The sequence below is a fragment of the Cygnus olor genome, chromosome 17, assembly GCF_009769625.2.
Source record: "Cygnus olor isolate bCygOlo1 chromosome 17, bCygOlo1.pri.v2, whole genome shotgun sequence".
In the NCBI taxonomy this organism is placed as follows: domain Eukaryota; kingdom Metazoa; phylum Chordata; class Aves; order Anseriformes; family Anatidae; genus Cygnus; species Cygnus olor.
Genome location: NC_049185.1, coordinates 5,701,279 through 5,721,729, shown reverse-complemented (window position 1 = coordinate 5,721,729; position 20,451 = coordinate 5,701,279). Strand labels below are relative to the sequence as shown.

The window sequence follows — 20,451 nt, the reverse complement described above, 5'->3', positions numbered from 1 at the left end:
ATCTGCGAGAATTTAACGGGAAAACGCCTCGCCCCCCCTGCGTGCCCATGCTCGTGCGGAGCGCCCAGCAGCGCCCGTGCCGCCCCGCGCCCCCTGTCCCCCCTCAGGAGCCGGGGTAGCGCTGGGGGGCGACACAAAATGGCAGCGGGGGGCGCGGGGGGCGGCACAAAATGGCGGCGGGGGGCGACAAGATGGCGGCGGGGGCAGGGCACACAGAGACGAAGCCAGAAGCGCGGCGCTGGGGGGGGCGAACATTTTTATTGCCTTTACCAAACCGCAACCCCTGCCGGCCACCAGCCCAGGCACCCCGCGGCATGGCCCCGTGCTCCCACCGCCGCTGGGATGTGGGGAGAGCGGGGCTGTGAGGGGGGATGAAGGGAGGGGAGGGGAGGGAAGGAAGGTGAGGGAGGGAAGGTGAGGGAAGGAAGGTGAGGGAAGGGAAGTGAGGCGGCTGCGGCACTGCGCTGGGCTGGCCCCGGGCAGCAGGAGGTCTGTGCCCCTTCCCTCCAGCCCTGCATCACATCACGGTGCACGGGGCAAGCCGGTTCCGCTCCCTGCTGCTACAGCCAGCTGTTGGTGGAGGACAGCGAGCAGTAATATCTGCCGTTGTCTTCCTCCTGGGCGTCCGTGATGGTGAGGATGCAGGCGTTGCGGGCAAGGTCTTTGGTAGCGAAGAAGCGGTCAGGAATCCTGGCGGGTTTGTGGTTGTCGTGCTCCGAGTTGTAGTAGAGCAGGTACCTGAGGGCCTGCCCCGGGCGCTGCTGGTACCAGGTGATGCCGAAGTCGGTGATGTTGTACTGGGGGCTGAGGGTGCAGGACAGCCGGGCGGTCTGCCCGGGCAGCACCAACACGGTGGTCGGCTGGGTCAGCACCTGCTGAGCCTTGCAGGCTGCACATACCAGGTATGCGGTTACTGATGGGGAGCCGTGCCCAACCAACCCCAGCCCCAAAACATTCCCTTACCCTCTTTAGGTGTCCCCCACTGCGCAGCCCCACTCATTGCACCACATAGCCTTGGAGCACACCTCCCAGCTCGGCTGAACATTGCCTGTACACACCTCAGTCCTGCCCACCTTCCCCAGCATCAACTAGCGTAGCCACGCTGCCCTTACCTGTCCCTGCTGTCCCCACCAGCAGCAGGACCACGAAGCCCAGGGCCATGGCAGGGGCCAGGATGGGGAGCAGAGGAAGGGAGGCTGTTTTGGAGATGGGCTGTGGTACTGCGCAAGCCCGGGCTGATGTGCTGCTAGTGAGGTGTATGTAAATCACACAGGGGGCTGGGGGACTTCAGCTGCCCGTGTCGCTCCATTTGCTGCAACTGGGCTTCAGCAAGGGGGCTCGAGTCAGTGGGGCGAGAGCCCAGCATCAACACCTTCGCCTCCAGGCACAGCCTTGCGCATGTCAGCCTGCTCCACTGCCCTTGGTACTGGGGTACAATGGTGGGGACACCACCAAAAACAAGTTGACCTTCCAGAAGACATTTACTGAGGGACACAGTGCGGGGGGCTGTGGCTGCAGCGCAGGTGGTGTCTGGTGAGGAAGGACTGCAGACCGGTAAAGCAAAGAGCTTCCAGAATCAGTGGGTGTGAAGGCCCTCCTGTCTGTAACACCACCACTGAGCACGCACACCTCTGCAGCCCAGCTCCCAAGGCATCTCCAAGCCCAAGATTTTTGTGAGTGGTTGAGCATGCTCTGTGTTTGAGGGAAAATGGAGCCACGAGCTCCGGGACAGGGTCCTGCCTCGTTACACCACCCCAACACTGCAACTCTGGTCCCAAAGACTGAGTGCTATGGCCCGCCAGCAAGACGGATGTTCGCTCTGCTTCGACACGCTGCAGTGGTCTCAACAAGGGCTCACGTGCCCAACGGCTCAGCTATTTTTTCCCCTCTTCTCTATCAGCTGGTCTAACAAAAGCAATTACTTCCCCCTACGCAACCTTGACCAATTTACTGTGACACAGCCTCCCCAGGGAGCAGTGAGAGCAAAATGAGAGCAAAAGGTGGTGGCTGAGGCTCCTCAGAGCCACCATCGCTTGGGAGTGGGCTGCGTGTTTGCAGCACAGGAGGCAGCAAGGTTTGGGTTGTGCCTGGTGGGACTGCATGGCCCTGCGTGTGGCTGGGCACACAGCTGCCATGGTCGTACAGCCCCACGAGGAGGCTGAAACACACTGGCCCTGCTTGGGGTTGGGCAGGGATTTGCTGTCTGTGCTTCCCCTGAGGCTGTGGAGTGTTGGAGTGCTGTTTTGATGGGACAGCAATAGGAACAGAGACATCAGCACCTCTCTCCTACCCTGGGTTAGGGAAGTCCCCCATGCAGGCCTTGCTTCATCCTGCAGAGCTGCCAGGCTTTTCCTCCACGGGAGGAGGATGTGGCTGTGTCTGGTGGGTAGCATCAGCCCCTGGGGATGGTGCAAGGGTTGATCTGAGCCAGGCTGGATACAGAGCAGCTGTAAGCCAGCTCCACAAGGAGCCAGAACAGCCAGGTACAGCAGAGACTGAATGTACACACAGTCTGTCCTCGAGAGGCTTTAATTGAATACAAAAAACAACCATCAAGGGAGAGAAGGTTTTGCTAGGGACCTTTGCATGATACACAGTGAAGGGAAATTATCCACAGTGCCATGAATACCGGAAGCACAGCACAGCTCCCTCCGTCCCACTGGGCTCTCCTGGGCTGTCATCGTTGTCCCTGGACCCCTGCAGCGGCGTTCCTTCCCGGGAAAGTGAGGAGCTGTGAACAAACAACAGCCTCAGTTACCGCCCAGCAGCCCCATCCGTGGCTTCCTCCCCAGGGCTCCGTCGCCAGCCCCTGCACTGCTGCAGGAGTCAGCAATGGCTGGGCTCTGCCCGGCACTGCACTCACGCTGTACTCTGCCATGCTGCCAGTGCTGACACTGACAGCTTCCCTGCCTGCGGGCTGCCTCACGCCGTCCTCTGCGGGCCTGCAGCAGGGATCCGATGCATCCTGCAAGGTGCGCCGTCTCCTCAGCTGGATGCGATGCTTGTCTGAAACAGAGCAGAGGGGACACAGCTCTGCTGGAGCAGCACACGCTGAAATAGCACGGCTCTAACACAGCCTCCCTGCTCACAGACCGGGACCAGTCGCTATCGGAAGGATTTTTCCTGACGGTTGTTCCCCACTATAATGGCCTGCTCTACACCTCCTTACAGTCCAAAGGCTGAACCCCGTATCACACTAACTGCTGAAAGACATTCTACCAGGGCATGGAGGAGTTTTGGCCTCCTGTCACGCTCCTCCACGTGACAGCAGCGGCCTGATGCAGTGCCACCCACGTGAGTCCCATCTGCTCCCGGTGCCCCACACTCGGCTGAGACCACAAGGGATGCAGCAAGGTGTCAGCAGAGGACACAGCGCAGTGCAGGTGAGGGCCTGGCCATGTTGCTGAAGAGCCAGTGTCCTCACAGAGACGCAGGAGACAGATCAGGCCGCTGCTGTGATAAGGTGTGAGGTGATGTCTGGGTGAAGCCGTGTTCCTTGGCCAGTATTACTTACACAGAAAGTACAAGCACAGAGCCATGACGGCAAACGCAACACTCCCCAAAGCAACCAGCAGGACAGCCGAGGAGCCTGGAAAGGAGAATGCAGGCTTGTACTCCTAGAGTTCATATTGTCATATATACTGGGACACACAAACCTGCAAGTGGGTTGGTGGTTTCAGTGAAAACATGGAAGACTCCGACCTCTGCAGCTAGGGGCCGTGGGTAAGACATCGAAGAAAACCTGTGAAAAAAGGCTAACAGCATTGAGGAGGCAGGCCATGCCCACCCCACCACGGGCATGAGGATGTGGGAACAAGAACACAAGAACCAGCAAATTTTAAGAGTTTCTTCTGAAATACGAATCACATCTTTTTGGCACCAAATCAGCAGGGACATGGCATGTCCTACACTTCAAAACAGGGTCCTGCTTTATCCTCACATCGTGTATTTCCCACTTGAGTCATGGTGAGTCCAAATTACTGCATAATTTCAACTAAACATGTTCTGGATTAATTGGCCAGGCTGCAAACACAGCGAACAATTCTGCTGGGATTTGTTACTGAGTAACACTGGATAAAAGGCACTTGTACACATTAAACTAAATGCATTAAAAATCCATGTCATTGTTAGGTAGAGATGAAAATCGGTTCCTGAAAGAACCACATCAAGGTGATCAATATCTTTTACAGTTGACCACCTGCAGCAAGGGGCACGTAACCTGTATCTCTTCACAGATAACATTCTGTGGTTTTGTAGACACTTCACATTTATCTGTGCATCTCGCTTTCATGTTTTCTGACCTTGCAAAGCTTTTCCATTGCAGCACAACAGCAGCTCACACTTTGGGCAGCCAGCCCTCTCAGCCTGTTGCAGGTACGAGCGTGCTGCAGACACAGCTCCAGCTGTTGCCTGCCTGCACTCCCCACGCTCTGCAGGGCAGTGCAAGGTGAACGAGAGGCACCCCGCACGTTAAGATGTGTCCCAGCTGAGAAGTGTCACATGCACCCTGTCATCAAGCCCCGAGCAGATCAAGCCCATGGATTAGACTGACTGTGAAATGCAAAGACTTACCAGAGCAGAAGGATTTCGCTTGCCCCACAAGGTCCCAGAAAACAAGCTCACCTTTCACAGCAAGGTTGGTTCTCGTCCCTCTCTGCCTGCCTGAAAGCTCTCCCAGGCCCTCACACTGGTACCAGCCACCGTCCTCCTCTTCCAGCCCAGTAATGGTGAGACGGCTCTGGTGATTTTCCAGGTCAAATATGCTCTGGAAACGACTCCCAATGCTGCCACTATTGTTCTGGAAACTGGATGTGAGGTGCCATGCTACGAGTCGGGGTGGGCTCTGGTCTTGCTCGTGCAGCCAAAAGAGGTTGGTGAAGTTCCTGGTCAGGTTGGCAGGGAAATCACAGTCCAAGGTGACTTCGCCTCCTTGAGGTACAGAGAAGCTGAGGCCCCCAGAGGCTGCCCACGGCTGCCGACCTGCAAAGAAGAGAGGTTCACGTGGGTGGTCATGTCAGAGCTGCTTTGATGCCTGCATAATGCCAGCTCAGGCAAAGCACTGTGCCCACAAAAGTTACTGGGGGCTGCACAAGCCAGTGGGAATGTAAAACAAAACTCTGTAAGGCTAGGTGTTAAAATGCAAACCATGCTCCTTTTCCCAACACGGGGGCAGGTCCCTTGCCTGAGCTCAGTCCAACAAGGCTAACACTTCCCAAAGGCTTTGGGAAGCCACTCTGACAAGAGAGGACTACGCTTTCTCAGGGATGCACAGGCGTAATGCTGGAAGGAAAGAAAGGGGAAAACACGAGACATGGACTCACCTCTAACGAGCAGGTGAGTCACCTTTTTGGTGGGGTTGCTGCTCCCTGTCTTCACATAGCAGAGGTAAGGGCCAGTGTCATTCATAAGCACTTCTGAGATGTTGAGAAAGCTCACGCTCCTTTCAAAATCCACAGTGCCGCTGAAGTGACCTTCGCTGCGATGCGCACAGGAGGCATTGGACCGTGTCATCCTAAACTGCAGGATCCTTCTTAACTCGTTCCTGTGGCTCCAGATGAACTCATAGAAGGGCTTACCACTGCCAGTTTGCTTGCGGAAAGGACACTCCATAACCACAGGCTCCCCTTCAGTCACAAGAACCACTTGACTCTCAAGACATCCAAGAGTCCCTGAACCTGAAAGCGAGAATTGGAGGAGAGCCCTGATTCCTGCTCCCAGGCAAGGAGCAGGCACACTGACTCCATCCTGCAGCACTGCGCTCGATTCAGGTATTGAGCACAGAGCAAACGCCCCAGGTGAGGGCCCGACAGCTGCCCCACCAATTTCATCTCTTCGGGGGGTTCACAGAGCACACAGATGCCCCAACCAAATTCTCCCTCCCTAAACCTCTCCCTAGCTCCAGACAGAGCTGCAGGGAGCCTGGGGCTCATCTGCATGCCCAGCGGCCCCTAAAGCCACGGGAGTCCCCAGTTACTGCAGCCTGCGCATCCCTGCTCAGAGACACAGCACAGAACTCTGCCAGGAACAGCTTCCTACCCAGTACCATGAAGGGTGCCTAGACAACAACAACCCTGCAGAAGGTAAGATTTCATCAACTGAAATAAGCGATGGGGAGGTGGCAGCGAAGGTTTCACCCGAGCAACTGTAAAAACCTTGCAGACTTATTATTTTTGGTTATCAGCACACTAGATCTTGATCAACAAACGGATGCACTCAAGTTCCTTACACTGTGCCTCTGAGCTAGTATTTCTGTCTCCAATTCAGCATCCAGATACTTTTGCAAAATACATCAGGAGCTGTTTGCTCGTTTCTCTCAATTTCAGGGGGGCTCCAAAGAGGCCCAGCATGGCGGGGGATAACAAGCAGTGTGAGGGAGTAAGGCTTTCAAAGCACACCCACACAAAAAAACCCAAAGCAGGGCGAGGCTGAGGCAGGACAGTCCCAGTGCCTCCCAACAGGGCGAAGGGACGGAGCAGGCACTTACCCCAGGGCAGGAGCAGCAGTGGCAGGAGGGCGAGGGCGAGCGCCATGCCCAGCCCCGGCGGTCTCCAGCAGCCAAGGCAGGAGGAGGCCTCTCAGCAGCACCCGATCTCTCACCTCACAGGGAGGAGCTGCCCGCGCGCTACGTGTGCGCAGGACGGTGCGAAACAGCTCCGCTAACAACCCTCAGCACAGGCTGTCCCTCAGGGTGGCTTTGTCCCACCAGGTCACATCTATTTTGGACCAAGTCCGGGGCACGGGGAGGCCCCAGGCACCCGCCGTGCTGGGGTCTGCTCAAACCAACGGCACAGGGTCACTCCGAGCCTTCCGGCTGCCCAAGGCAGCCCCCCAGGTCCATCCCCTGCTGTGTTTGGAGGCAGGAGAGGAGCCCACCCGCTGGAGGCCACAGCCCCTGTGGGGCAGGGGGCAAATCGCTGCACTGACGCTGCTCCACCTGCTCCCCGCGCCTTCCCACTGAGCTGCCCCAGCATGAGGCTGAGCCCCCGGGGCAGGACACAGTGCGTGAACACTCAGGCTGGGGTGAGGGAGCAATTTCCTCCATGTAAGAACTGTTTTTAATCACAGAAACATGCTCTCCATGCCCATTCTGCTTGCTCCAGGGACTCTCCCGATAGAGGGTGGGCTCTATCACCACCCTGAGAGCAGAAATACCAAGCGGTGGTGCACAAACTCTCCCAGTGCCTCAGAACACAACCCTCCTGCTGTGGTCATCTCTTGGCTCACATGTGAGGACTAGAGAGAGCTGTGATACCACACCACAGCACCTGTAAGGGAAAAATGGGTCCTCCACAGCCTGGTACAACAGCAGCTGTGCCCTGCAGCATAGCGAGCCCTCAGAGGTGTTAGATATGGAAACCAGGGTCACAGGGCAACAGGCTGCTTTTAGGCTGACCCAGCAGCGATAGCTGCAGCACAACCAGCCCCAGCTCTGAGAGGCTGGGAACCAGACTTCTGCTCTGCTCTGTGGTTTCACAGCTTCTCAGGAGAAAAATCAGAAGAGCAGTGCTGTGAGCACAGCTCTGCCCACACATACCCTGCTGCATCGTGCACAGCCATAGGGCCCTTTCTCCATGCAAGGAGATTTGGAGGGAGGAGATTTGTCCACAGAGCTGTGAGTACCAGCTACATGGCACAGCTCTCCGCAGATTACTCCTTGTGCCTCAGTGTCAGTACTAGGTCCCACCATTCAGGTCCTCCGGACAGAATTTCACCTGTGTGTCTTGGCATCTCTGCAAGAAAAGGGGATGATGCTACAGGGGATGGTGCTACAGTACCCTGTAAGCACTGCTGAATGTGTATGGCAACATCTGGGCACTAAGCAGCTGCTGCACGAGCAACGCAGATTGCTCTGGTGGCACAGAGGGGCAGAAAAGCAACTGCCTGTGCAAAGCCCAAGAGCAAACATGAACCAGCATTGATGCTGGGCACAGCCGGGCAGGCACGGTCTGGCACTCAGAGGGGCTGCAGGGCAAACAAGGGTCAGGAATCACCAGCACTGTGAAGAGACAGACTCGGAGCAGCCTCCTGAAAGGCTGTTGTTAACAAAGCCCTGCTCTACCCCTCCTCTCCCAGTGCCCAGCCACAGGAGGCTCAGGAATCTACGGGGGCCATTCCCCGTTGCTGGGAAATCTGCTATTGAAACCACGACAGTGTCGGCTGGAAACGCTGCCCCTCCTCTCGGCGCACAACACCCAGGCACTTTGTCACCCCCACTGCGCGCAGGACATCGCAGCCCCTCGCCTCCAGCCCCCGCCAGGAAGCACAATGTTCGTCACGGTGAGATACGGAGGTACGTGGGGAAAGCGCTGGCTTCGAGGCCGCTCTCGGTGCCAGGCGGTGGCCCCACGGGGAGGCAGGGACACAGCGCCTTGATGCACAGCAACGCCCTGTGGCCAGGAAACAGGGCAGGAGAACTCTACCAGAGCACATCAGCAGCCTCTGCTCCATCTATTTATTTTATAAAATTACCTGATGGAGATATTTAATCCCTGCACGCTGACTCACAGAGGAAAACCACGTCAGCAGGGCTCGGTTACCCACAGGAAGGGAGGCCAGGCAAGGGGTGGATTACTGGGCTGCAGCCAGCACCACCTGCAGGGTAAACTCCCTCCAGGTTGTCCTTGCTGCGTGTTCCCAGCTTTGCAGCTCTGAGGAAATCGCTGGAGGGGGCTTTGCTTGTCTAGACAGAAAGTCACCAGGCAATGACAGCTGCCAGCAGTTCCTCTGCTCCCCGCTTTGTGGGAAGGGTTCCCCTCGCTCTAACCCCAGCCGTTGGCTTCGGAGTGCAAGCACCCACAGCAGGGAATGAGGAAACAGGCAGACTCTGCCCTGGCCTTGCCCCCACTTGGCTAGGAGCCTTCACCTGACCCCAAACACTCAGTGCTGAAGCTGCCAGACACACGTGGGCCTACACCTTTGCTCCCTCTGCTATTTCAATTGCCTCCCCAGCTCTGACTGCTGACGTTTGTCAGCCCTGGAGATTTCTCCATCGTGACACACTCGGTGAGAGTTCATGGCCAAAACATCCCCCGGTGACTCAGCTGAGATGTCCAGCTCCTTCCCCTTGTGACCTGGACAAGTTCATGGAAGGGGAACATCTGGGCCAGGGCTCGTGGATTTTTCCTACTCCTATTTGAGGAACCTAAGTTAAAGGACAGATGCTTCATGAAGCAGAACAGCTTTCCCCAAATCAGAATGCTCATCCCAGCTCCTAGCCTGGCACATTCCCAGCACAGCAGACACAGCCCATAATACCACAAGCTCAAAGCCCTGCTGAAAGGCCACGCAGGGCCCCCAGCTCTGCTGCCCATGACAAGCACCCCCCTTTGATGTCAGCGGGGCCCCTGGATCCAGGGTGACCTCGCTTACCCACTTCTCATTCCCTGCCCACAGCCAACTGCCAGGAGCTGGTGAACCTGCAGTGCCGCGTCCTGATCCTCACCGCCCACCTGAAGAGGAAGTGTCAGTGCGGGACAGAAGGTACCGAGTGCTCGCGAGCAGCCATCGCCCCGGGGGCAGAGCCTTAGAGAAGCAGCAGAGGGTATCAAAAGGGTTGTGTGGGAGTTGCGGGTCATCCCAAAAACACAGGGGTAGCAAACACCCTCCCCTGCAGACCTCAGTACGTTCTCTTCATAGCGTAGCTTGCCAAGGGAAGTACCTCTAAGCCCGTACCAGCTTGTAGAGGTTGAAGGGAGACACGGGATCTTTACACATCTCTTCCCCTCCAGACTGCATCGATCTTGTGGATGAAGCAGGGGCCTTGATGAACCTAAGCAAAGTGGAAAATCCTGCATCTGAGTTTGCCAGTAAATACCTACGGGAAAGGCAACGCTACATCCTCGTCAGAGCCATCAGTAAGTTCCTCAGCAAGGCAGCACAGCTCAGCCTCTGGGCCAGGACGGGTCTGCTGCAGGGGTGGGTAGCACTGCAAGGAACTGCCCCGCACACCAGTGACACCTTGTCACAGCCTACCAACACAGATGTGCCTTTGGACAGGGTCTCTGTCCAGCAGTTGTTTGGACACCACACAGTAGCTCTCAGGAGAAAGAAAAGCCAGCTCACAAAGAAACTAGAGCTGTATCCTGAGTCCAAGGTAGCAGCTCTGAGGGAGGAGGAGTTTCATGACAGAGCCACCTGCCCCAATTCCAAGTCTTGATCCCAATTTTCAGCCAAGATAGGGATTAACCCACTTTTCCCATTCTGCTGGTAGGAGAACAAAGCACTGAAGCTACCTGCTACGAATCCTTACTGGAGAACCTGGGGAAACACCACCCTGACCTCGCAGGTAAGAGTCAGGCACCCACCTGGTCTCCAGAGGAGACGAGGGTGCAGGCGTGACTCCCCTTGCACACCATCCAGGGGACAGCGCTCCTCTGCATCGCAGTGCCCCCTCAGCACAGCTTCAGGACTGGTACTGCTGTGAGAGCATTGTCACCTGTGGGTATCAGCAGGTGAATTCAGGCAGCAAGAGGGGACAATCAGCAGGCAGAGCTGCTTTGCAGAGCCCCTCCTGCCTATCACAACAGCAGGCACTGCTGCCCACCCTCCCCACACCAAGCTGTACAGAGTACAGCACCAGCCCCACAGCTGGGAGGGGTGCAAGGCAAGGAGTCAGCTCCCGGGGCAGGCAGGGAGGGACATGAGCTGGGGAGGCTCAGATGTCCACCTCCCGGGCTGCAGTCTCACAGCTCAGCATCTCCTCACTTAACACACCAGTGGGCAACTGACACAGCAGGAAAGGACCAAACTCTTTGGGGATTGCTCCACAGATCGGCTGCAGAAGCTCTCAGCAAACGCCCCAATGAGAGACCAGTGGAGGAAAGGCTCCTTGCAGAGGAGGGCTCAGCCCAAGAAGAGCTCAGAGCCAAAGAGCACCCCTAGATGAGGAAAGGGCCTGATGGGAACAAGCACAAGTGCAGTGACCGCCTCCAGGACTCGCCACAGTGCTGCCTGAGCCCCCGACCCCACCAGGACCCCCCACTCTCCTCTGATGCTCTGCAACTAAAGCTGCACCAACATGCAAACAGCACCCCAGCCAGGCACAAGCAGCTGCCTCCTGCTTCAAGGTGTCATTCACATCCCCACAGCATGACCTGCACTGAGCAACAAGGAACCGCGCCTCCTGCCTCGGCTCATTGGGTAAGTCTGCCCTGAACACCTCCACCGCACTGGCAGGGGCCTCCTGGAGACTCACCATCCCCTGCAGTCAGCAGGAAAAGTCATTCAAGAGACACCCACAGTGTCAACTGCAGAACCATTGCTGGAACTTGCCAGGATGGGTCAGAAGACAGCACACACTCGCTGCAGGTATGCTAGATAGCTTTCCCTAGCAGCCTCTCCATGCAGACCAGCACACACCAAGTTAAATATTTCTTGAAGGCAGCAAGATGAGACTCAGTGGTTCCACTTACAGTGGTTCCTCCTGCTCGCACTGGAGCAGCTCAGCACACAACAGCACTCAGCCTTTGAGTCTCTGGCACCTTTCTAACTTGGCCGCCTCTCAGGAGAGCGCAAGGCACCCCGGTTAAGGACAGGCACAGCTCAGAACACTGACTTCCATCAAGCATTTAAGTTCTGATATTTGAAAGGGACAGGACCTTCAGCAGCAGTCCCTATGATCTGCTGCCAAGTAGGGTCTCCTGAGAAGAGCCTGCAGGCAGCCGTAATGAGGCTGTTCTGCCATAATGGCAGAAATAGAAAGCAGCCCTGAGCTTCACCTTTAGCTGTTGACCTTGAGAACATTGCATAAGTCACTAAGGAAGATCAGCTGGCTGTATCTGAGTCATGCAGCCAGACAGGTCACGCTTTCCTAGCTCCTGGGTCAGAACACGGCTCTTCAGGAAGAGGTTATCAATGCAAGAAGAATGTTACTGAAAATACTGTCGGATATCTCAGATTACCTCTCTCCAGTCTGGAGACAGATTACTCTCTGTCTGGAGTGTTGCCAATCTGATCTCAGCTCAGTTGTGCATCTACTTTTGCCATGCAGGCACAGTTCTTGCTGCTGGGCTGTACCTCCTGCTTGCAGAAACACACAAACAGACATGCCTTGTCCTGAAAGGGGATAATATGGGTAATATCTGGGTAGCTTAGTTTTAGCTCAAATATTAAATAAAGAAAATGCATAGGTGATAGTTCCAAATAAACTTCTTTATTTCTCCATAATAAATACAGCACTATCTGAACTCCAGAATCACAAATCCAACCGTTCCTTTACTTCCCTATTACTCCAGAAGTAAGTTACCCCAGAAGACTCCGATCTGGTCAGCCTGTTCCCTCCAGCTCATCACCTGTCCATCCTTCCTTCCACTCCTTGCAGCCATCAGGGCTCTACACCAGGCTCTTCTTCTCCCTACAAGTGTGCAGATTCCTCACAGGAGAGAGGAAACACCTACATGGGAGAAAACACAAGGTCAGCATTAGGTGTGCACATTCCAGCAGCTGCAGTTAAATAAAAACTCTCCTGCCTAAGGTGATTACCTTAAGACATAAGGACTGAAATCTACTATTAATAGGTGCAGCAGGAGCTAGGAAAGCAGGTGGTAAAAGCAGCAGGCTTCTCAAAGCAACAAAAAGGAAGCTCTGTGAAGTTATCTACAATCTTGTCACTTTCAGGGACGTGGTCAGAGCCACCTCTCCTGCCCTTTCTGGTTCCCTTCAGCATTCCAGGTGACAGAAAAGGCACTCACACAGGCAAAACCACTTCCTACTTAGAACCTTGAAGGGCACCGCTCGCTCGGCAGCTTGTTTGCACAACCTTCAAACCCTCCGGCATTCTCCCAGCCGCAGCTCCCTCACCACCCAGCCCCGCCGCTGGGACTTAGACTCACCATTACTATATTTGCACTGCTTCAACGCCTCGTTGAAGCCCTCACACAAGGTCAGGTCTCTCTGGTTAGTAGCACACTCCAGGAACTGCTTCATCTCGTAGTGGCAGGGCCCATAGGGCGACTGCTGCTGGTACACAGGCTGCTGGCGAGGCTCCTGGAGGCGAGGACGGGGTTAGGGGCGCAGCTCGGGCAGGCTCCGCGCCGCTGGGGCCGATCCACACGGCCTGGGCACCACAGCCCGGCCCCGCAAGGGCGGCACAAGGACACGCGGGCTCCTACCTGCGCCGGGGCCGCCTTGGTGGGCTCGGAGGAGCCGCTGAAGGCTCCGGTGAGGGCGCTGCCCACGACGTGCCCCACGGCGGACCCCACGGCCACGCCGGCCGCCGTGCTGGCCATCTGCGCCATCAGCCCGGGCTGCGCCGGCTGCGCCGCCGGCACCGGGGCGGCTGGGGCCGGGCTGCGGGAGAGGAGCGGGTCAGGAGCGGGGGGAAGCCCCGCCAGGCCCCCCTCAGCCCGCCCCGGCCCCCTCAGCCCGTCCCGTCCCGTACCTGGCCGGTGCCGGTGCCGCCGCGGGCCGCGCCACACTCCTACCGCCGCGCGCCATCGCCTCAGAATGCCTCGCGCCCGCCCCGCGCGCCGCCTTAAGAGCGGGCCCCGCCGCCACGTGACGCAATGCGCGCACGCGCGCTCGCCGCTCCCGAAGCCGCTCCCGCCCTCGCCCTTCTGAGGGAAGGCGGGGCTTCCTGCTGGGCGCGTGCGCGATGGAGGGGGGCGGCCCCGTGCCCGCGCACGCTCGTGTCCGCCAGGGGGCGCGCGGGGCGGGGCCTCGCCTCACCTCAGGGCCCGCCGCGGTACCGGGAGGGGGCGCCGCAGGATGGGAGCAGCTTAAAGAAGGAATAAATAAATACCGGCTGCGGGCGCCTGCCTGCAGGGGGCACCGGCGGCGGGTCTCCCTGTGCCGTGCCTGGGGCTGGCTCCGCGCCTCGGCCGGTCCCGTTGTGCCACAGCCACCCCTTGAGGGGCTGAGCGAAGCGGGGCGTCCCGCTGTGCCCGCACCCGCACCGTGGCGCTGCCCCCCAGTCCCCACTCAGCTAATCGGGGCTCGGTGTCTGCATCGCGAAGGTCAAAGCCCCGGGCAGTCCGGGCAGGAGCGAAGAATCACAAATAACCGCTGGGTGCGCGCGGCCGGGAGCACCGAGGCACCGCCGGCCGGCAGCCGGCCCGGCACAGCCCGCGCGAGGGGCTCTGCAGGTGCTGGGGCGAGGACGAGCCGCGAGGAGGGCCGGGGGTGGCTGTGGGGCTGCTTCCCAGCGCTCAGGGGCTAAACGTGCTCAGGGGCCGCTTCTCCCAGGGGTGAGGAGCGCAGCAGGAGAGCGTGAAGGGGCTTGTTGGAAGAGAAGGGGTGGATAATGAAGGGCTGGGGAAGGGAGGGTGAGCGGTCTGCACGTGGGGCAGAGGGAGCGGGGAGGAGTGCGGGGAGCAATGGTGTGGTCTAAGCCATTGGCCAGCACAACAGTTTTTGCAGCAGCCCTCTGGATACAAACCAGAAGATCAAGGAAACCTGTGCAAGGCGTGGACGTTGTTGGGAGGCAGGAACACGTGGAGACGTCCCAGCTGAGCCCTCAAATCACCGACAGACAGGCTGGCAGACGCCAGCTTTCCCTTCAAACCAATCTCCTGACCATCGCCCCTTCCCGGGCACCGCAGCTGGGCTCCTGGGGCGCTGCAGGTCCGTGGCTGCTCGGTGTGTCCCAGGCCTGGTTACCTCCATCTTGGGATGTTCCTTCTGTCCTGGGGAGTTAAAGAAATTTCCAAAATTGACAAGGATGCGGAAATTGTCCAGGGGAAAAAAAAAAAATCTATGCTACATTCTGGCTCCAGGGCTGTGTTCATACAATCAGCAACTTCCAAAAAGCAGCTCTTTGGGCCGGTTCATTGACTGGCAGGAATTAGAGAGCTAAGTCACTGCAGGGTTGGTAATTAGCTGCTGTGAAAGTGTTTTGTAGAATCAAGTTTCTAGCGTGAGGGGATGAGAAAAGTGTTTGTAAAGCAAGCCAGCCCCGGGCTGCAGGAGCTGGGCAGATGGGGCTTGCAGAAGGACGGATGCAGCTCCCATGCTTCTACGGAGAGGGATTTTGCCTGAAAATTAGATTGGTTTCTTCTGGGGAGACAGCACCCCAAATTCCTTCCTCCCGCAGCGCTGGGGAGCTCTCCTGCCCTGGCAGTGGTGCTGTGCCCCAGGCAGAGCACAACATGTCTCATCTCAGAGGGAGCAGCAACATTTTACATTCAGCATCTGCCTTTCTCCCACTAACGAACAGGAGAGAGCAGTTGCCAAACTGGCAAAATGTAAGTGACAAGCCCCTGTGTGGCAGCACCTGCCCCAGTTCCATCTCCTAGCCCCAATTCCTGAGGGAAGGACACTCATTCCTCCTGCACCCAGTCTGCCCCTGCCAGGCAGACCCACTCCTGCAGAGGGGGGAACAGGAGTTGAGAACAAAAGGGCAGGAGGGGAGAAAAGGACAAACTCAAAGAGGACCCTGCTGTGTGGAAGCCCCCAGGAAAAGACCCAGCTCTCCACATCAGTGTGGAGGTACTGCACCACATCCTCTTCCCTGCTCCAGCATCCACAGCCCCAAAAAGAAGCTGGGCATGTGCTAGAGGGGAAGAAACAGGGATTTTGGGGGGTGTAGGGAATGCAAGACATCCAGCCATAGGAAATGAAGGCTCCTTCGTTCCACCATGCACACAACTTGCTGAAGGCTCCTGGGCTTCAAGCTGAGGGCGTCCCTTCAAGCTGCCTCTCTGGGACCCTTTGATTTGGTTAATTAGACACAAAGTTGTTCCATGCTGTGGGAGGAAGGGTATGTGTTGAGGAACCTGGCTACTGATGCTTTACTAATGAGGTAATTCTGTGTGTCTGCCTGACAAGGCTCCACATGCACAGCCCCACTCGCAGCCGTGTGCCCCCAGCCCCTGCGCTCAGGTCCCGCTCCGGCAGTCGGCAGCACTGGCGCTGCGAGCGCTGCACCACGTCCCCCTGCACAGAGCCCTGCTAGCAGCGCTTCTCTGCACCAGGGCTGGTTTAACGCAGCCCGTCTGCAGCTGAGTATCCCCACAACAGGGGCCAAACTTCCTAATTCCCTCTATTTTTCAGCCTAAATGCCATCTTTGGTTCTATCGGGTAACTTGTTTCTGCCTCTCTCTCCTGCTCCAGAAGATCCCTCCTCGCATAACCCAAGTATTAGGGCTTGCTTACACTTACAAGGTAATTTTGGATTAAGGGACCCATAAATCTGGAAGTCAGCAGTTAACTTAATTCCTGAATAGTTCTGGAACGATTTAGTCAAAAATGGTCCTTTCTGAGTAATTCAGCGCACTGACAGGCCCCCTCCAGTTAGCAGCAGGATCAAGTAAGACAAGGTTTGTAAAAAGTGGGTCTATTTTTTCCTACTGCTTTCTCTCTTGGTCTGAAAGCAGATAATAATCTCCCCCTTCGGAGCCTGCCTCACTTAAATCCTCACACTGTCACCGCTGAAATGTTGTTACAGAGATCTAGGAATTCCCCGAGCATTTGGATTTCACGGGGTTATTTCACAGGTAAGGAATGCAACGCTCTGCCTCCACGGGTCTCTTACACGTCTCCTTCCCCTCCATCAGGGCGACAGACAGCCGCCCTTTCTTTACCAGTTTCGCAGGGTGTTTGCTGAGGGGCACGGTGCCACCCCCAGGTTCCCACAAAGCCTTCTCCAGGCGGCTGCAGGGAGGGACGCGGCGGCGCGGCGCATCCCTTCCCCATCCCTGCCCCGTGCCGCAGCCAGCAGGTAGCCACCGGGAGATGCCTACAGAGCCTCCTGCCTCCCCAGCTACAGGTTTGCGCTTGGAGTGCCCTAATTACTGCATGCATGGGCAGATCTGGGCAGTGCTATGGGTGTACCTGAATTCAAGTTATTTAGGTTAACAGCAAATTGCACGGGATGGTTGCTCGGGGATCTGGGCAAACTATTCAAAGAAAAAAGAAAGCGTCTGATGAATTAGCCAATGTTTTTGTTTGTGGGCCATCCCAAAAAAAAAAGAAACAAAACCTCCAGTTCTTACCAATGTGTTTGGTACTCAAAATTACTCCATGAATCATTTATGACCGAATAGATTGCAGTCAGTGGGTTTCTCATGTCCTGTTTGTATTTGTATCTTTGAGCCCTGTCTGGTCCTAATTTTGCCTGTGCTGAGTGGTTGATTTCAGTCTCCCAAGTCCCTACAGAGCTTTCTAGTCAGACCTAAATATGCAAGCCCCACTTTTTTATCCTGTGAAGTTTTTTGCAAACAAGTAGCAACTGACAGTACAAAATCGAGCAAGCTGCTGCCACTAGAAGGAATTCACAGATTTTTCATGAGCACATGGGCTTGTTTTCTGCAGTGCTGCCTCACCGCTGGCTCCTCCAAGGGACAATGAAGCAGTAACGTCAGAGGGAGGTGATACCCGATGGCACATCTGCTGCAGCACGGTGCGTGGCTGTATCTGACACTGAACGCCATGGGCTCTGAGCACCCACTTCCCACACAGATCTCTTGCCGCCTGCATCCTACCTCTGTCCCTTTTTAGCCAAAACACAAGGCTTTGAAATGAAGTACTTGCACTGCAGGGCTGATTCCACTGCGAGAGTCAGAGATGAGAAAAAGTAGGAATTAAGAAGTGTAGTGTCTAACTGGAGGAGCCACAGATGGCTCGACGTGACTGCACGGGAAGCGAAGGCAGCGCTGCAGAGCGCAATTTCAGCTTTCAAGTCTTGTGCTCCCAAGATCTACATGCCATTTCTTGGATGTGGTTTGCCCTGAGGGCAATCTCAACAGCTGTGAAGTTTCAGCAGATGAACAATGTAGTTTTTAATAAATTTCACAAAGCAAACAAAATGATTTTAACTCATTCCTGTAAGCCCACTGTCGGTGCGAAGGCTCTTCCTGACTTGAATCCATTCATGTCATGAGTGTTCCCCATTTGAAACCCAGGGCCAGGCTGCTGCAGCACACCTGAGCTACCAGCTAGATTGCTCTGCTCATGGTTTTCAGAGAGCCCTTCCCCATCAAAAGAGGTTTCTCTCAGCCATGCCCATGGATCCTGGGAGGTGTAAGTACATTTCTGCATTTGCCTGTTCCCCCAACCCCGCCCAGTAACCTGCTTGTGCAGGAAGGTACCAAGCAGGGAAGCTGGATTCATTTTTCCTGGGGGCTGTTGCCTCCCAGCTGCTGCACAGACTGCTGAGTCGTGAGCACCAAACCTTGTACGAGGGATTCCCCTGGTCTCCTGGTGCGGAAAGAGGAGCCATGTGCTGATCCCAGTCAAGGGCTGATGTCGTTAGTTGCAACTTAAAAAGGGCCTGCATGTCCCAAAATTCCTCCATTAGTCCTAGTCAAGAAATCAACTCTTCCAAATCACCCTCAGCATATACTCAGACCAGGAGGACAGCAATCACTGGGAGCAATGTGAATTCACCTGCTGAGACAAGATGGCAAACCTGAGCCCTGTTTTGTTTCCTTCACCACAGCAGAGTACCCATAAGCAGTACAACGAAAAAGTCAGGGCACGTTTGTTTCGTGTGTAGCTGAAGGATCTGGGCTGCAGTTTGCTGCCTTTTCTCCAGATGGGGTCTGCCAGGCTCTTCCACGGAGTCCAAAGCAGCGAGCTCACACGCCCTCGCAGAAGATACCAGTGCTGAGCAGCCCTGGAGCGATCTCACACCTTCACAGGGCTCCCTGTTTTACCTGTGCTGCCCTGGCTGATGGGCTTGGGGCTTGGCATTTCCTCCTCGTCCACATGTCTACTCAGAGGCCATTTCCCTCCGTTCTGGTCCCTGGCTGGTCTCACTTCCCTCCCCTCTGTTGCAGACACAGCAAACGTCTCCAGGGAGCTGCTCTCGGCTGTTTTCCCAAGCAGAGTGCTGCGTGGGGACTTACGGCTCAGAGGAGTCTGCAGTAAAACAACACGTGAGCGAATTCAGAAGCGAGGATGGAGGCTGTGTGTCAGGCAGAGGCATCTGTGACCTTTTAGGAGGCTGTTAGCACCAACTCACGAACAGCTACTGCTTTGAACTAAAATATTACATTAGCAGCTGCCTGCCCCCCTTTCCTTCTTCCCAAGCAAGGGTATAATGGCTGTATAGCAGCCTGAAAGATCCTGTGCAATGGTGCAGGCTCTAAACAAACAGTCCACAGCCACCTGCGGCTCAGGGCCCTTTGTCTCAGCTCTCCAAAATGTCTCAGGACCACATCGCGCTCCTCTGCCCTACTGACACTGTCCAGTCCAGCAGCTCCCAACATCTGTTCTCAGTTGGAAATTTCTCCCTTCCCTTCCCTTCCCTTCCCTTCCCTTCCCTTCCCTTCCCTTCCCTTCCCTTCCCTTCCCTTCCCTTCCCTTCCCTTCCCTTCCCTTCCCTTCCCTTCCCTTCCCTTCCCTTCCCTTCCCTTCCCTTCCCTTCCCTTCCCTTCCCTTCCCTTCCCTTCCCTTCCCTTCCCTTCCCTTCCCTTCCCTTCCCTTCCCTTCCCTTCCCTTCCCTTCCCTATCCTCTTTAGAAGAAGCTGACGGTGTCTTCGCTTTGTGTAGAGGATTAACACCTGGCCAGTCCAGCTGTGTCCCCAGTGCCCGGTCCTGCAGGCACGAGGGGTGTGCTCTCTCCTGGGTAGTGACGGTCCTGGCTTGCCAAGCTGGCCTGCACATCCCAGGGACAGGTGCTTTCTGCTTACCACAAACAAAAGCACAGGCTGGGGCGATGCCCAAGCAATGCAGGGGGGCAGGAGCGATGCTTATTAGTTCAGTGGGGTTTGCTGAGGAGGGGGGGAGCAGGAGGGAGATTGTGAGTTTGACTTTTCTGAGCAGAAACGAGTGTGAAGAATGCCTCAACCCACACCCTGAATTCCACAGCTCAGTGCCGGGGACAAGGGGAGGGAGGACAGGACGGGACATTTCCAGCAGACCCACGGCGTGTTCATAGCAGCCTCATCCCCGCAGCCCTGCCTCCCTCCCTCCCCCATTGCCTTCACATCTCACACTGCATTTTATTAACGCAGTCCCCCTTAGGCTAGAGGGAATCATATCCCAGGAGACATTCCAATCTCGGCTCCGCTTCGGAGGGGATCAGAGGGAGGCAAAGGTGGGGGTGTTTCACTAGGACGTCTCATTTGCGGAAATCTGGCAGATCGAGTGTGCTGCAAGACGGCACTAGCAACCTCCTTATCAGACGCTGAGCCGCGGGCTGGAGCCAGCTCTGCTCCACGCTCACGCTGCGCGTCGGTGCCTCCCAAGGGCCGGTTGTTTGTGCCGTGCCCACACTGCGGGCTCAAAGTTCAAAACCTGGGCCGGGGGCTGCTCAGGCTCTGCTACCAGGGCTTGCCCTTTCGCTCAGGGATGAGCGCTGCTGGGCACAGCATGCAGGCAGGCCCCTGCTGCCACGGGGGCTTGGCTGGGCCAGCACCCTTCTCCTGTGCAGTGCGCCTCAACCGCCAGCTTCTCACCGCATTCGCCCTCTGTGCAAGCCGGGGCTGACACCTCTTGCCCGAAATGGGAGCTGGCTCCCAGGCGTCTGGCTCCAGAGGTGAATTGTGTTGTGCACTGAGCCTACGCCAGGAA

General features: G+C 56.5%; 4 protein-coding genes across 9 annotated transcripts; 1 reads left to right on the top strand and 3 right to left on the bottom strand.

The window, feature by feature from the left end:
• Positions 1–180: 180 nt before the first annotated feature.
• On the bottom strand, positions 181–1,782 carry VPREB3 (V-set pre-B cell surrogate light chain 3). Its single transcript, XM_040576879.1, has 2 exons — positions 1,113–1,782; positions 181–889 (listed from the first exon to the last, which is right to left on the bottom strand). The coding sequence occupies exons 1-2, from the start codon at positions 1,159–1,161 to the stop codon at positions 561–563; spliced, it is 378 nt and encodes a 125-aa protein (XP_040432813.1). The 5' UTR covers positions 1,162–1,782; the 3' UTR covers positions 181–560.
• A 731-nt stretch (positions 1,783–2,513) lies between these two features.
• LOC121079497 lies at positions 2,514–8,130 on the bottom strand. Of its 3 annotated transcripts, XM_040576874.1 has the most exons (6): positions 6,485–8,130; positions 5,322–5,675; positions 4,624–4,980; positions 3,515–3,589; positions 2,864–3,006; positions 2,514–2,731 (listed from the first exon to the last, which is right to left on the bottom strand). In XM_040576874.1, exons 1-6 carry the CDS (start codon positions 6,528–6,530, stop codon positions 2,678–2,680), a joined length of 1,029 nt encoding a protein of 342 aa, XP_040432808.1. In that variant the 5' UTR covers positions 6,531–8,130; the 3' UTR covers positions 2,514–2,677. The 3 variants fall into 3 exon arrangements, with proteins under 3 accessions (XP_040432808.1, XP_040432806.1, XP_040432807.1); XM_040576872.1 differs by having other exon boundaries at positions 2,514–3,006; XM_040576873.1 differs by lacking the exon at positions 3,515–3,589 and having other exon boundaries at positions 2,514–3,006.
• Positions 4,974–11,997, top strand: C17H22orf15 (chromosome 17 C22orf15 homolog). 4 transcript variants are annotated; one of them, XR_005825046.1, is made up of 7 exons: positions 4,974–5,334; positions 5,457–6,080; positions 8,074–8,290; positions 9,394–9,480; positions 9,729–9,854; positions 10,211–10,285; positions 10,770–11,997. XR_005825046.1 is itself a non-coding variant. In XM_040576875.1 (5 exons), exons 1-5 carry the CDS (start codon positions 8,266–8,268, stop codon positions 10,883–10,885), a joined length of 429 nt encoding a protein of 142 aa, XP_040432809.1. In that variant the 5' UTR covers positions 8,208–8,265; the 3' UTR covers positions 10,886–11,997. The 4 variants fall into 4 exon arrangements, 2 of the variants coding, with proteins under 2 accessions (XP_040432810.1, XP_040432809.1); XR_005825045.1 differs by lacking the exon at positions 4,974–5,334 and having other exon boundaries at positions 5,617–5,768; positions 5,897–6,080; XM_040576875.1 differs by lacking the exons at positions 4,974–5,334; positions 5,457–6,080 and having other exon boundaries at positions 8,208–8,290.
• Positions 11,998–12,132: 135 nt separating this feature from the next.
• Positions 12,133–13,453, bottom strand: CHCHD10 (coiled-coil-helix-coiled-coil-helix domain containing 10). The gene is made up of 4 exons (XM_040576878.1): positions 13,379–13,453; positions 13,110–13,287; positions 12,831–12,984; positions 12,133–12,391 (listed from the first exon to the last, which is right to left on the bottom strand). The coding sequence occupies exons 1-4, from the start codon at positions 13,432–13,434 to the stop codon at positions 12,372–12,374; spliced, it is 408 nt and encodes a 135-aa protein (XP_040432812.1). The 5' UTR covers positions 13,435–13,453; the 3' UTR covers positions 12,133–12,371.
• Between the last annotated feature and the right edge of the window lie 6,998 nt (positions 13,454–20,451).

Coding starts and splice junctions, on each gene's coding strand:
- VPREB3 (XM_040576879.1), bottom strand. CDS start 1,161: ATGGCCCTGGGCTTCGTGGTCCTGCTGCTGGTGGGGACAGCAGGGACA. Junction 890..1,112: donor GGTGGGGACAGCAGGGACAG/GTAAGGGCAGCG, acceptor TGGTATGTGCAG/CCTGCAAGGCTCAGCAGGTG.
- LOC121079497 (XM_040576872.1), bottom strand. CDS start 6,530: ATGGCGCTCGCCCTCGCCCTCCTGCCACTGCTGCTCCTGCCCTGGG. Junction 3,590..4,623: donor AACCAACCTTGCTGTGAAAG/GTGAGCTTGTTT, acceptor TCTCCTTTCCAG/GCTCCTCGGCTGTCCTGCTG. Junction 3,007..3,514: donor TCTGTGCTTGTACTTTCTGT/GTAAGTAATACT, acceptor GCTCTGTTTCAG/ACAAGCATCGCATCCAGCTG.
- C17H22orf15 (XM_040576876.1), top strand. CDS start 8,266: ATGTTCGTCACGGTGAGATACGGAG. Junction 8,291..9,393: donor CGTCACGGTGAGATACGGAG/GTACGTGGGGAA, acceptor CCCTGCCCACAG/CCAACTGCCAGGAGCTGGTG. Junction 9,481..9,728: donor GTGTCAGTGCGGGACAGAAG/GTACCGAGTGCT, acceptor CTTCCCCTCCAG/ACTGCATCGATCTTGTGGAT.
- CHCHD10 (XM_040576878.1), bottom strand. CDS start 13,434: ATGGCGCGCGGCGGTAGGAGTGTGGCGCGGCCCGCGGCGGCACCGGCA. Junction 13,288..13,378: donor GCGGCACCGGCACCGGCCAG/GTACGGGACGGG, acceptor CCTCTCCCGCAG/CCCGGCCCCAGCCGCCCCGG. Junction 12,985..13,109: donor CCAAGGCGGCCCCGGCGCAG/GTAGGAGCCCGC, acceptor CCTCGCCTCCAG/GAGCCTCGCCAGCAGCCTGT.